The 13,427-nt window shown below is 39.8% G+C and overlaps 2 protein-coding genes across 2 annotated transcripts; both read left to right on the top strand.

Moving 5' to 3' along the window:
* The first annotated feature begins 1,416 nt into the window (after positions 1 to 1,416).
* LOC147795927 (uncharacterized) lies at positions 1,417 to 6,242 on the top strand. Its single transcript, XM_087130450.1, has 2 exons — positions 1,417 to 1,566; positions 3,894 to 6,242. Exons 1-2 carry the CDS (start codon positions 1,555 to 1,557, stop codon positions 4,737 to 4,739), a joined length of 858 nt encoding a protein of 285 aa, XP_086986576.1. The 5' UTR covers positions 1,417 to 1,554; the 3' UTR covers positions 4,740 to 6,242.
* Positions 6,243 to 8,626: 2,384 nt separating this feature from the next.
* LOC110974963 (uncharacterized) lies at positions 8,627 to 11,785 on the top strand. The gene is made up of 2 exons (XM_022226955.2): positions 8,627 to 8,717; positions 9,319 to 11,785. The coding sequence occupies exons 1-2, from the start codon at positions 8,706 to 8,708 to the stop codon at positions 10,366 to 10,368; spliced, it is 1,062 nt and encodes a 353-aa protein (XP_022082647.2). The 5' UTR covers positions 8,627 to 8,705; the 3' UTR covers positions 10,369 to 11,785.
* Positions 11,786 to 13,427: the final 1,642 nt, after the last annotated feature.

Genomic DNA, 13,427 nt, shown 5'->3' with positions numbered 1-13,427 from the left:
TGAGGATGATTATTTTGACGTAATTTGAAAGCAATCACTTACAAGACAGGTTCACGAAGTTGACTCCTTTCTTACAAAACTGGATAAGATAATGCCACATTTTATCTTTAAATTTTTTTTCTGTTAGGATTATAGCCCGCTGAGTGAAATGATAATGTGCAGTGACGCAGCTGCAATATTGAGTGAAGTCCAGTATATATAAGGACGTACACAACAGCAGGAAACAAATCTTATGTCAAATTCAAATACACATTTACAGGAAGGGCAACAAATCTGTATTACATTTCAATATATTATAAAACCATCCCACGAGATAGGTATGAAAACGTTAGTCAGCAGTTTGTTGCATATTCTGAAAGAAATATACCCTGTTTACAGCAGAAGACAATGGGTCGTGTGAATAAAAACTTACTTTTTTGCAACTGCACTAAAGTAAAAGCGTTTGCGTCATTATTACTCATACAAACACAAGTAAATGCTTCAAAAATGGTAGTAAAAGCAACTGCTACTTTTATTCATACGACCCAATGAGTTGGCCCCGCTGAATTTTTGGAGCCAATAAAGCTCGTGAACACACGAAACAGAAAACGAGGAAAAATTAATGAAATGGGAGACGGAAAGAGGAAATGCCCATTATATTTCAAAGTAATATTTAATTTAAAACTTTCAGGAGGGGGTTCATATTCAGCTTTGTTGATGATTGATATGAAAATTAATGAAAAGAGCGCCTTGTAGCTCTTAAAACTACTTCCACCCATATTTCAAATTCGATGAATACAGGTGATTCACAATAGTGCACCACCAAGAGTTTGCAAAGCGTTGGCCAATCACAACGCCCGAAATCTGTCGACCTTTTCCAAATGCGCATTTTTGGTCGACAGATTTCGCCCGTTGTGGTTGGCCCACGCGTTCCAAACTCTTGGTGGCGCACTTTTGTGAATCACCCGTATCTTCTAGTCCTTCTGTGGAAATTCTGTCATTTCCATTGCACGGTGTGGTTGGACATGTTTGTGACTGAGGCAGGTATATGTTACTTGTCTTTTGTTTTGGAGCCGTCTCTGACTTTTTTCTTTCACAAACGAAAGACTGGAAAATTGAGTGAATTTTGAAAACCGAAGTTTTACCAAAAGACCGGCCTTGCTTGTCCAAAGACAACCAAGATGGCCCATGATGGTACTTCTCCCGATGCCACTATGACATGGCACAGAAAACTGAAGCTTTTGGCAATAACTTGTCAAGCACATTTTTCAAGACGAACCCTTTGAAATTTAGGTCGAATTACCTGACTGGGCCTCTGATGATGACAGCTGGGACTCGTACGTCTGGTCAAGGTGCATTGTGCATAATAGAAGAGATATGGAAGAACTCCAGGGAAGAATGAGGCGTACAGACACATTAAAAAAACCAGAGCACACGCCTCCCCCTATTAATCACCAATTCCCTCTTGCGTCATTCGTTGATCACAAAAGGGTATAAAATGCACTGCATGCTCCCAGCAAACAGTTTGCCATCAACTTTGAAAAGCAACTTCATGTTATATGTTCCTCGTCAACAATGGCTTCACACGTAAGTGCACATACTTGTTAACTTTTTTTCATAATGTGTGAACTATGGAATCTAAATTACCTCTTTCCAAAATAGTTCAGTGTAAGTGTTTGAGCTGTTTTGCACATTTTTTTTACCCAGGTATGATATTATTACCCAGTATCAAAATTACTCGAAACATATGCACTAGGGCTGGAAAGCTTTCCAACGTAATATGCGACCTCTTAAGGCAAAATGAGGAACGTTCCCCAAAACCTTAATCTGAGTAACTAGCGTTCAAAGTCAGACATACGTAAAAAAATCGGTTCAAAATCGATTTTCGGTTTTTCACATTTTTTTGGGTAGCTTAACTATCGCACAATTCTCCTAGCTGTGTGAAATGTGTCGGAAAGACCAATAAAGGTGTATAAAATGAGGATTTCTGAAGTGAGTCAGTATTAAAAAATCATCGTGATTACCTTTCAGACACCGAAATTGACCACTATTCCGCAATGTTTTTCATATGTTATACTCCATGTGTATGAGCCAAGTCTGGTACCGTTGGAAAGAGCAGAGACTTGTCTCTCTATTTATAACACTGACCTCATCGTTGAAAGGTCAACCAGCCTGTACCAAGCCTAAAACTGAAGTAAACAAATCGGTCTTCCTTCGTCTGAGAAACCATGGCCGTTTTCCAGTACTCAACTTTGGCTCCGTCTCAGGATTCAACTGTTTTTTAACTAGCTGACGTTGAAGCTGTAAGCACAGTAATTAGTTTAATAGTGCCACAAAACATTAAATAAGATGCAAGAGAGCCACAAATTACAGTGATCCAATTTAATTTAAACGCTTCAGGCCCACAATCGGGGATTGGTTTTGGGAACGAAGCCTAAGACGGAGCCCAAGTCGAGTATTGGAAAAGGTTGCAGGTCTCGTTCGTTGAGGCCGGTTACGACGGCAAAATAAAGTCATCTGATTGGACAACAGGAAGCAGGCGGTTGAGAGGTCACTCGGATATGTGACGTAGATAATATACAGACAGGTGCTTTCTGATTGGGCTCCTTTTATGAAATTTTTTGATGTACATTGAATCGTTTTATGCAAATAGTTGACGTATGTGTCCCCTGGCCAATGACCATGTATATGGAACGCGTCGTAAAGAACTTGTAAAACTAACGCCATGCGTGTGTACAAGTACGGTACATGTACTGTACTGTACATTTACATGTGTACAGTGTACAGCGTACTGTGCTCTGTAGCAATGGCATAGTTCCCGAGAACCAACGGCTCTGAAATCACCAGATAGGAAACACGTGGCCCTGAACATCATTTCCTGAAAGTTTGAATCCTTCATCTTTCTTAACTGAAGAGAAATTTGAGTGAAAAGTGTCCATGAATAATGTTTACTTGAGCATTCAAAGAAAATCCGTCTCGCGTTCTATCAAGTGTTTTGTCGTGAAGTTCATACTTCTCATCATTTTCGAAAGATACTGTTATCAAACTTTCACGATATCACATTTAACTCGTGATTTCATACGTGCTAAAAAATTATAGTCACCAGGAGACCACAAATGTGTCGTTGCTATGGGAATTAACAGTACATGTAGTTTTAAACAGCACGCGCAATGTACGTTGTAGACGATTGGTGGTGCATTCCGTTACCCTTTTTTTGAGGGCAGTTTTTCTCGAGAAATAAAATCGGCTTTCCTGATAACACACGTCGTCTTTCTCGCTTCGTATTTTCTGACATGAGTGGCACTGGGAAATAAATTTGGTATCAAATTGGTAGAGCTTAATAAATGCTCTTTGTTTTCCAGCCTATATCTAAAAAAAAAATTGGATTTGGGGATCAATCCTGGAAATGCCATGGTAGGTCACATATATCACTGCCTGTTGTGCTTCCTGAAACTGTGGTCGTTTGATTTGTATACTTTAAAGCAGAAATCTGCTGTGTTTGATAGAGAAGCGAAGCGTGACGTCATCTGAACCATCAAGCGTTGATTCTTAATTGCGCTAATGTCTTTAACACACATAATTGGGCGCGTGTCGCACTCAGGTGAAGTTTTCATGGTAAAAGTGGCAAGTAGGTTTGAGGCAGCACCATGCGAATATATCTTTTTTGTAAATGTTCGCGCTTCTAAAAAGAACTGGAAAGTTCTCAGCGATTACTATTCCGTTATCATTTATATCCGTTGTAAAAACGCATTAATTGACCACAGTTTTCAGATTAATGAATCGTTGATCACGTGTAATTGCGTGTAATTGAAATATTGGTTATATCAAATGGTGATCGTTTGAAGATATCTTCGGTTAATTAGCTCTCTTCAGTTATCTACAAATTAACGCAGAATACTTGCAACCATTGACAGGTCATTTGCAAGTACCTTGTGGTCACCTTGGCTCTTCTGCTCGGGGCACATGGCAGCGTGACACCAATTGTCGAGTCCCAGACTTCGCCACCGGAAGAAGGGTCATGCACCTGCTGCCAAGGTCATCCAGGTACTCCAGGGATACCTGGAATCCCTGGTCCATATGGCCCGCCGGGACCAGCAGGCCCAAAAGGTGATACCGGCACAAACCTTCCTGGACTTAAAGGGGCAAAAGGTGACCAAGGACAGAAGGGAGACCAAGGCAAGCAAGGTGTGCGGGGACAACCGGGGGAACGGGGACCTCAAGGTCTCAAGGGTGACTTTGGCTTTGGAGCGAAAGGTGATCGAGGATTTCCCGGGGAGCAAGGAGAACAAGGACCTCGAGGCTTCAAAGGTTCTCCTGGACTTACGGGGCAGAAAGGGGACTCTGGGGGACGGACATTGTCGTCCGTTGTCGCATTCAGTGCTTCCTTGGGGATTCGCTTCGAAGGTGACCAAGGTGATAACATCGTTTTCAACGAAGTCGAAACGAACGTTGGAGATGATTACGATGCCCAAACGGGTGTCTTTACTTGTTCAGTTTCCGGTGTTTATTTCTTTACGGTTAGCCTAACGAGTTTGGCGTCTACTACACGACCATGGGCCGACTTAAAAAAGAATGGATACAGAATCCTTGGTGTCTATGACAACCATGCCGGTTACCACCACCAACCCAGCAATGCAGTTGTTACCGTCCTGGGAGTGGGTGATAGGGTCTGGCTCGAATTTCGTAACAATGGTGCAGGTGTTGATGGAAATAATAATAAGTTGTCTCAGTTCTCTGGGTTTCTGATTCATGAAATGTAAGCTCACGTTTTCAGTAACAACCTTGTAGCCCTGGCCAGTTTACCACAATTAAGTGTCGAGGATGGTAAGAAGAGGCAACTATCTACGTAATGAATGCTTATATAACAATTTAATAAATGCTTATATGACAATGTAGTCATAACCTTTCTGAGCTAAAAACCACAAATTTACTGGAGTTTTCCGAATGGTTCTTACAGGAATGCTTTTCTCGTTTTATACCGTGCATAGATTGAACAAGAAAACTCACCTCCTTAGAGAGGAAAAAAGTGACTCATAATTACGTGAAAACCAATTTCTGTATTAATTTAGTTATACCCCTTCAGTACGCTTCATAATTTCTCTTGATATATTATTATTGGTTTTTTTTAAATAAGTGAATCCTGCTGCTGATTATGTTTGCCTGTTACTGAGATGTTGGGCCCTGTGAGCCACCACACCGATCCAATCTGAGCGGGAACAAAAGCGGGCGTTTTTTTTTAATGAAACGGACAGTCCTTTGGTACCAACCTAAAGCAAGTTTAGGCGCGTTTGATGAAGGGCGTGCTGAGTAAGCACAACACATTTTGTGTGCATGGTCTTCGCTTGCACGCCGAAAGTATGGAAGAACTTGGTTGGACAATTTCGTATCAGTCTGTCTTTCTTTCGCCGCCCAGGCCCCACTTCAAATCAGGGTGGATTGGTCAAAGAGCCATTCAATGCGCAGACTCCACCTAGGCAGGAATGGCTTCTCATTCACGATCAATGGATAAGCCTTAATATCTGCCACTTTTTTCATTGGTCGAAGAAAAACTTACCAATTATGCAGCGTATTTCTGTGGTTGCCTTTTATGACTGTACATATTACTCTTGTGACTGTCGACTCTGCCTATTCATTAACTCCCACTTGTAACCCAATCTTAGCCCCTGCTTTAAAGGACTTACATTTAGAAATATTTTCAACTGTATCCATTTATTTCTGTGTTCTTGAGGACGCCATTGAAATAAGCCGCCTTATTACCAGCTCTCAGGTTATCCCTGGCTTTGTAATTTCACCTTCTGGATGTAAGTGTGTCTCTTATTGATGTAGTTGTTTCCTTTTATTACGTTTCGCCTAAATTAATGAATAAATATCGGAAAAATAAAGGGAACTTTAAAAGCAGCATGAAAAGAATAAAAGTGTAATATCATATATCTCAGTCATGTGCAATGGCTTGTTATTTCACTTTATTCATGCTGCATGTCTATGTTATTCCTGTTTACTTATCTTAATAATAATAAACAAATGTTGTCATTACAAATGCATGGTGTGCTTCAAAATACTGTCTTTAGTTTGCAAAATATTATACGCTGAGAAATTGACATTTTTGAAGTTTTTGCATTCTAGTCGGCCACAGTGGACCGGATCAGCCTCTGTATTCCCTTGGAAAGTAAAAAAAAGTATCATTTAAAGTATAATCTGTACCTTAAAATTTGCATTATTGCATATTCAGGAGTTTCTAACTAATAAAGGCATCAAGTAAATCAGTTGTTGTGTACCTGTTCCTCCCTCTAAAACCCAACCCCTGGATATCCAAGCATTGTGCATAAAAGGATTCATTTCTGGGTCATCGGATTTTAGATTGTACACGAATGGCTTCAGTGCCTTGTCACTTCCTTTAGTTTAAATCAAAGCGCTCAATCTATAAGCATAACCTGGTGTCGGGAACTGCTTTTGTAACAAAGACTTTTAATGGTTCAAAAATATTTTATTCGATGACAGTTAATCGTTTACAAGGCAAAGAAGGTCTGAGAGGTTTTTTGGGGGGGAAAACTAAACGTCTTATTAATTTGCCATAGTTTAAAGTCGAACTGTAGTGCGGCATCAACATTTGTTAGACTAAGCAACTGATCGATCTGGGAAGACAAGGATCAGGTAAAACCTTAATATGGACGATTCACAATTGTGCGTCTACAAGAGTTTGCAACGCGTTGGCTGATTACAACGCACACAATCTGTTGACCGTTTCCAAACGCGCATTGGGTCGACCGATTTCGAGCATCGTGACTGGCCAACATGTTAAGAACTCTAAGAGGCCCACTTTGTGAATTGCCCCTATTGTGCGAACATAAAAATATCGCAAAGGTTAGATCTCCATCAAACCTTCCGTTTTTGTCATTAATGTTTCTTAAGATAAAAGCCCCAAAATATTAATATTAATTTTATAGGCTATTTCCAATTAAATAACTCACTCTGAGATATGCGTGATTTATATCCAAATCAGATAAAGGCCACTTCCTTACTTGCAAAGCGAAATGGGTCACAGTTTGATATGACACTAGTTCCAGGAAAACATAAAACAAACTTTTTGATATCATGCGGTCAGCTGTAAAATGGTGTATCGTAGTTTACGGCCTGTTCAACGTCACTTAGCACTTAACACTGATCACCAGTCGTCATTAATAGTCGGGAGTTATGAGTCGCTATTGTACTAAGAGTAGGCAATTACTATGACATACAGTAACTAGGTCACACTTCATGCTGTATTCGTCCAAGTGCAGGCAAGCAATAATATAAATTCGCCAAGATATTTACTGAAAAACACACTCTATCGGAGACAAAATAGACTTGCGGAAAAAACCAAAAATAAACGAAACATTCGGCTAGGTGTTAAAATCAAATCTTGCAGGAATTATATCTAAAATTTAATTCAAACTGGCTTCAAAATCTCGGCGAATAGCTTGATCAGGTAATGTACTGGGACAAATAAGTAGTTTTCTCTTCGATACTTTTGTAAGATAAATTCAAAGACGCCTCTTTTAAATCATGCGCCAATGCTATTGATGATATTTACATTTTTCAACCCCAATCGAAATATTTTATAAGTATAATCTAAATTGAAACAGCTCAACCAGTGATTCTATATCTTGATTAAAAAAGTACACATTTAGAACATTGTCCACGATATGGAAGGTTTATTAGTTTCCAGAAATCTTTTTACTATGTATCGATGGACGTTGGTTTCTTGCTTCATTTGCATCACATCAGTAACCTGCGCTCCTGCATGGTGAAAGATTCATTACTACGAACAATTGCCTTTTTGCGCCATACTGATGTTATTTTGGTAATGAGGACAAATCTGGGTTAAAGCTTAAAGGAATTTGTTTGCGAATTTGGGTGAAAGAAAGCACGGACACAAACTTTGTAACCGCTGTTTGTAATTCTGTTTCAACCCTTTCATCTCTATGCAAGCCGATTCAAATCTGGAAAAGGTAAATTGTCTGTGTTCACTCATGCAGAACGGCTCATAATTGATGTGACGGCAAACAAAACAAGAAACCAAGGTCTATCAATATGTGATAAAGGATTTCTGGAAAGTAAAAAAAAATTATTTTGGAGACAATTTTCTAGAAGTGTACTTTTTGAAACACCCTGTGTGTCCTCAGCAACCAACGACATATACGCATGATCATAATCATGTGTGCGTTTGGTGTTGGAAGCTGTGCATTCGTGTTTTTAAGTGGGAACGTACAAAGTCGATTTTAAACAAATGTAAGATGTTAGTAGATTTGCAACATTTTTTTCATTCACAACGACGAAAGAACGACATTTTACACATTATACCAAATCAATCAGTTTTCTCAAGCAAAGTGTGGCCAATTATTATAATTTTGTAGCTGTTTTGCAACAATTCTAATCTTTCTGTGCTAAATAAAAGTTTGTCAATAGCTTGCCAGCTTCCTTTTCAAGACCAACCCTTTGGTATTTAGGTCAGATTGTTATGATTCAGAGACACATCACTCTTATGATAATGCATTTTTCCGTAATAAGGGCAGGAAGGGTAACGCCTCCAGGGAAGCATGAGACGGAAACATATGAAACACACGCCTCCCATTATTAATCCCTAATTCCCTCTTGAAATGTTCCTTGATCGCAAGAAGGGTATAAAATGAACTTCAGGCTCCAAGCAAACAGTTTGCAGTCGACCTCACATATGCTTTAGGTCCACAATGGCTTCACAAGTAAGTACACACCTTTTCATTTTTACTTCACTATTTAGTTGGAGTTTTATATTCTTCCCAAGTACATTTTCACTCGTTTATTATAAGTATCACAATTAATCAAAGCACGTGCATGATGTAATCGGGTAAAATTGCTGGAAGAGTTCTCCTTAAGGCGGTCTGAAACTTTGATTTGTTTACCTACTTTGAAGCAGAAGTTTGCTGCATTTATACTCAAATGGACGCAATCATGTTTTAATTCACCTACAAACACATGTCTTTGGTGCATGACGCCACCGTTAGTAACAAAGAAGAACTCTTCATGGAAAAAAACTGTGCGTTAACCACTATTAAAGCAGATGTAATATAGTTATGGTATGCAGTCCGTGCTACTTACAAGCGGTGTTTAAAGTTATCGACTGGCAATAAATCGCAGTTAGCAGAAGTATTTTATCCAACCAAATAATCGTTACGAGTTTTACCTTACCTGAATGGTGACATTGCCTGACTAATGGCCGTTATTTTCAAGTTTTAGTTGTATCAAATAGGGACCGTACGTTAATAACTACGTTTTGGCTAATTATGGATTTGAGGTAATTTAAAAAATTTACAATCCTCTCAGGTTGATTGCAAATACCTTGTGGTCACCTTGGCATTTCTATTCGGGGCGTATGGCAGTGTGACCCCAATAGTTGAGTCCCAGACTTCGCCACAGGAAGAAGGGTCATGCACTTGCTGCCAAGGTCATCCAGGTACTCCAGGGATACCTGGAATCCCTGGTCCATATGGCCCCCCAGGACCAGCAGGCCCAAAAGGAGATACCGGCACAAATCTTCCTGGACTTAAAGGGGCAAAGGGTGACCAGGGATATAAGGGAGACAGAGGCAAACAAGGTGCTCCTGGGTATCCAGGGGAATATGGGCCTCGGGGTCCCAAGGGTGACCTTGGCTTTGGAGCAAAAGGTGATCCTGGGATTCCTGGCTTAGATGGATCCAGGGGCCAACCAGGAGAACGAGGACCTCGTGGTCCTCAGGGCTTTGCAGGACCTCCGGGACCAAAAGGGGAGCCTGCATACGTTGGCCCAAAAGGTGACTCCAGCTTTCCCTGGCCTGCGGCTGGACCAAAAGGAGACATTGGCTTCCCAGGTAATAAGGGAGACAGGGGTTCTCCAGGTCGTGACGGATTTCCTGGCTTAAAGGGAGGACCTGGGCCTAGAGGACAGAAAGGACAAAAGGGTGGAAGCGGTCCCAAGGGTGACCCAGGGGATTCCTCAATGCAATCTGCCGTCGCATTTACCGCTTACCGCACATTACCGCTTAACGGCAACAAGGGTGATATCCTCATCTTTGACAACATCATGATCAATTTTGGAGACGGGTACGATTCGCAATCAGGCGTGTTCACTTGCTTTGTTCCCGGAGTCTACTTCTTCACAGTCAGCATACAACAAGACCAAAAAAGACCTTTTGTGCAGCTGAAAAAGAACGAAGAACTCATCTTTTCGATCTTTGATTCTGACAGCGGAACAAACCACCAGTCCAGCAATTCTGCAGCCGTTCATTTGGCTGCAGGTGATACACTTTGGCTCGAGTTTGGCGGTAATGAAAGTGGCATACACAGTAATTCAGACAAATATTCTTTGTTTTCTGGCTTTCTGATCTCCCGCACCTAACTCAACCATATGACAAAAGTTGTCTCAGAATATAAGCATAATTGATGTGCGTATGTTTGCATGAATACCTCATTAAGTACGCAATTATCAGCAGCAATAACAGTAGTAATACCAGAGCTTCAGATTGAGTTTCAGAGGAAATATCAAAAATTGAACATATCTAAAGCCACACCGATTATCTTTGTCGCATTTTCAATTACGATATACACTTGGTTCAATATTTTGATTCTATTTCGAAATGTATGGCCAGTTTAGTGTTTCCCTCAGCATAAACGGGGAATGAAGCAAGGTACATCCTAGTAACTCTCAACAAAATATATTGGCTTCAGTCTATAACTGCTGTTCAAAAACGCTTTAAGAAGTGTAAAATAACAATGGACTTGACTTTTCAATACCGGTAGTATTATTGAGTCATTAATTGCTGCTTCATTTAAAGGGAATGACGAATCTTCATTGTAGAATTACCAAGTTAACTCGCTTAAAGTTAGATGCTGAAAAGAAAGCCAATGAGGCCTTATAGTGCCAACACGATTGGATCCCTTTCTAAGTTGTAATGCACAACTGGTGAAAACAACATGTGAACTAAGACTTAACAGATATGACAAAAGCGGTGGTGAAAACTAATTGCTGTAGCGATATGATACTATATTTCTTAGGGTTGTTATACTTTTATTTCCAGATAAATTCCAGTTTTACTCTCAGAAACTCGACTCAAGAAACCAACTGTGCGATAGCTAAAGCAATGGAAAAATTGGCATGTGTTTCACAAATAGGCTGTCTAATTAAAAAGTGTCAAAGAAAACATTCTCACCTTTTAAAAGATAGGCATATTACTCTGGCTGACACCCTGCTATCTCCACGCATTATATACCATATATTATAACAAATTTCATAATCTTAGGTGGCTAAAATACAATGACGTTGGGTCCACGAATATCAGCTAGTACGTGAAATTTGCGTCAGCGTAGATTGGATGCGTGCCAAGACATTGTGTCCGAGTAAATTTTGACTGGTTATACAACGCCCTCAGATAACAAGAACAGTGAATAACCCAAAAACTGATTCCCGGGGAAATTAAAGCGTTCCTTTACATATTGTATTGCTGGTTGAATAAGATTCTTGGCTTTTTAAATTTAGAAAGAGGTGTGATATGTAGCATAATATTATTAATTGATAAAAGTCAGTCACAGGTTCATGTCCATTTCCATTTAGCCTGCACCCTTGGGTCACTCATAGTGCCTTCGGGTGCGTATTCCTGCATTAGAGCCTTCATTGTCATTGCATGTGTGTACAATATTTTACCTGGTGCTTTAATTATGTCCTTATTCGGCTTTTCTTTGTGTAATCAAGAGCTCTTGTCGGAATGCATGTACATGAAATGGCATCCTTGAATAAAAACGGGTTTGATAAAAACTAATGAATGTCACCGTAGATGTAACCTTCATGAGTCTGACGAAGAAAAAAACGAGTATTCTTAAATTTAATTTTGAATGTAAAGACTTAGCCACTATTCAATCTGAAATTGATATTTTTACAGTTCTTCAAATGGTCTCGAATCTGGTTTACCTCCTAGTAATTGTGCAAGGTTATCCTCTCTTGTGTGCTTCAAAATATTGTCTAATTTGCAGAATAATTATACGCTACGAAATCGACATGATTTTCTGAGGTTTTTCCATTTCAGTTGGCCACTAGTGTAAAGCCATTGGACTGGGTGTGTCTCGGTATTCCCTTGAAAAGTAAAAGAAAAAATCATAATTTGAATAATCTGTGGAAAGAAATTCGCATCATCGCATATTCAGGAATTTCGGAGGTAATAAAGGCAACCTTACCTGTTCCTACTTCTTAACACCACAATTGGATATCTATGCATCATGCATAAAATGAGTCATTCTTGAGTCATCTCAGTTTAGATTTTGAACACATGGCTTCCGCAATTTGTCACTTCCTTCGTTTGTATTAAAGTGTTCAGTTCCGTAACATACCCTGCAGTCGGGAACTGCGACAAAGACTTGTTGAAAGAATAGTCAAAGGAGAGTTGCTCATTTCCAGGGCAAAGGAAAGTTTGAGCGGTGTTGTTGTTGCTGTTGCTGTTGTTGTTGTTGTTGTCTTCGTCGTCGTCGTCGTCGTTGTTGTTGTTGTTGTTGAACTTACATTGAACTTGGACGAGGAGGACGAGGAGGATCATTCCAATAAATGAACAACAAAACATTACAAAGGTAAGACCTTCATCCAAACTGTCCCTTTAGCTGCTTTGTTTTGGTTTTTAATTCATCTTAAGACAAAAGCCTCAAGGTTTATGTTAGGGTTTACATAATCCAGACTGAAAACCGGTGATTCATATTCCAAATCTGATGAAGTTCACTTCTTTGCTTACAAAGTGAAGTGGGTTACAGTTTGATATAGTAGTACTATTTCTTGCAGAACTCAAACCAAACTTTTGAATGTCATGCAGTCAGCAGTATTACGGCATATTGTGTTTCACGTCCTGTCCTACATCACTTAGCACAGATCACTGATATCAAAACATGGTCGGGAGTTATGACTCGCTGTGGTGCTCAGAGGCGACGTGAAATAACAATGCAGTAACTTGGCCCAGCACCATGCTCACATTCGTCTAAGTGAAGGTCAGCGATTCTGCAAATTCTGCAAGACATTTACTGCAAAGCACACGCTGTCAGAAACAAAAATCAACTTGTTGGGAAAAATACACAAACTACAGGTAACATCCGGCGATGTTAAAATCCCAGACTTGCAGGAATTTTAACTAAAGAATAATTCAAACTAACTTTAAACTCATGGCGAATACCTTCATTAGACAATTCACTAGGATAAAATGAGTAATTTTCTCTTGCAGTGCATTGTAAGATAAATTTAATGATGGCCTCTTCAATATCAAATCATCATACACGGACGCTATTGGCGATTTGCATGTTTCAACTCAAATCGACGTTTCAATAGCTATAATCTAAATTAAAACAGCTCAACCACTGATCCTGTATCTTGATTAGTCGAGAGCCTGTCACGTGACGTTCGCATTCGAAATATACGCATGACTACAT

The sequence above is a fragment of the Acanthaster planci genome, linkage group LG20 (assembly GCF_054643075.1).
Source record: "Acanthaster planci isolate LZ-2023a linkage group LG20, COTS_SCS, whole genome shotgun sequence".
NCBI classification, from domain to species: domain Eukaryota; kingdom Metazoa; phylum Echinodermata; class Asteroidea; order Valvatida; family Acanthasteridae; genus Acanthaster; species Acanthaster planci.
This window is presented reverse-complemented; position numbering and strand designations above follow the sequence as displayed.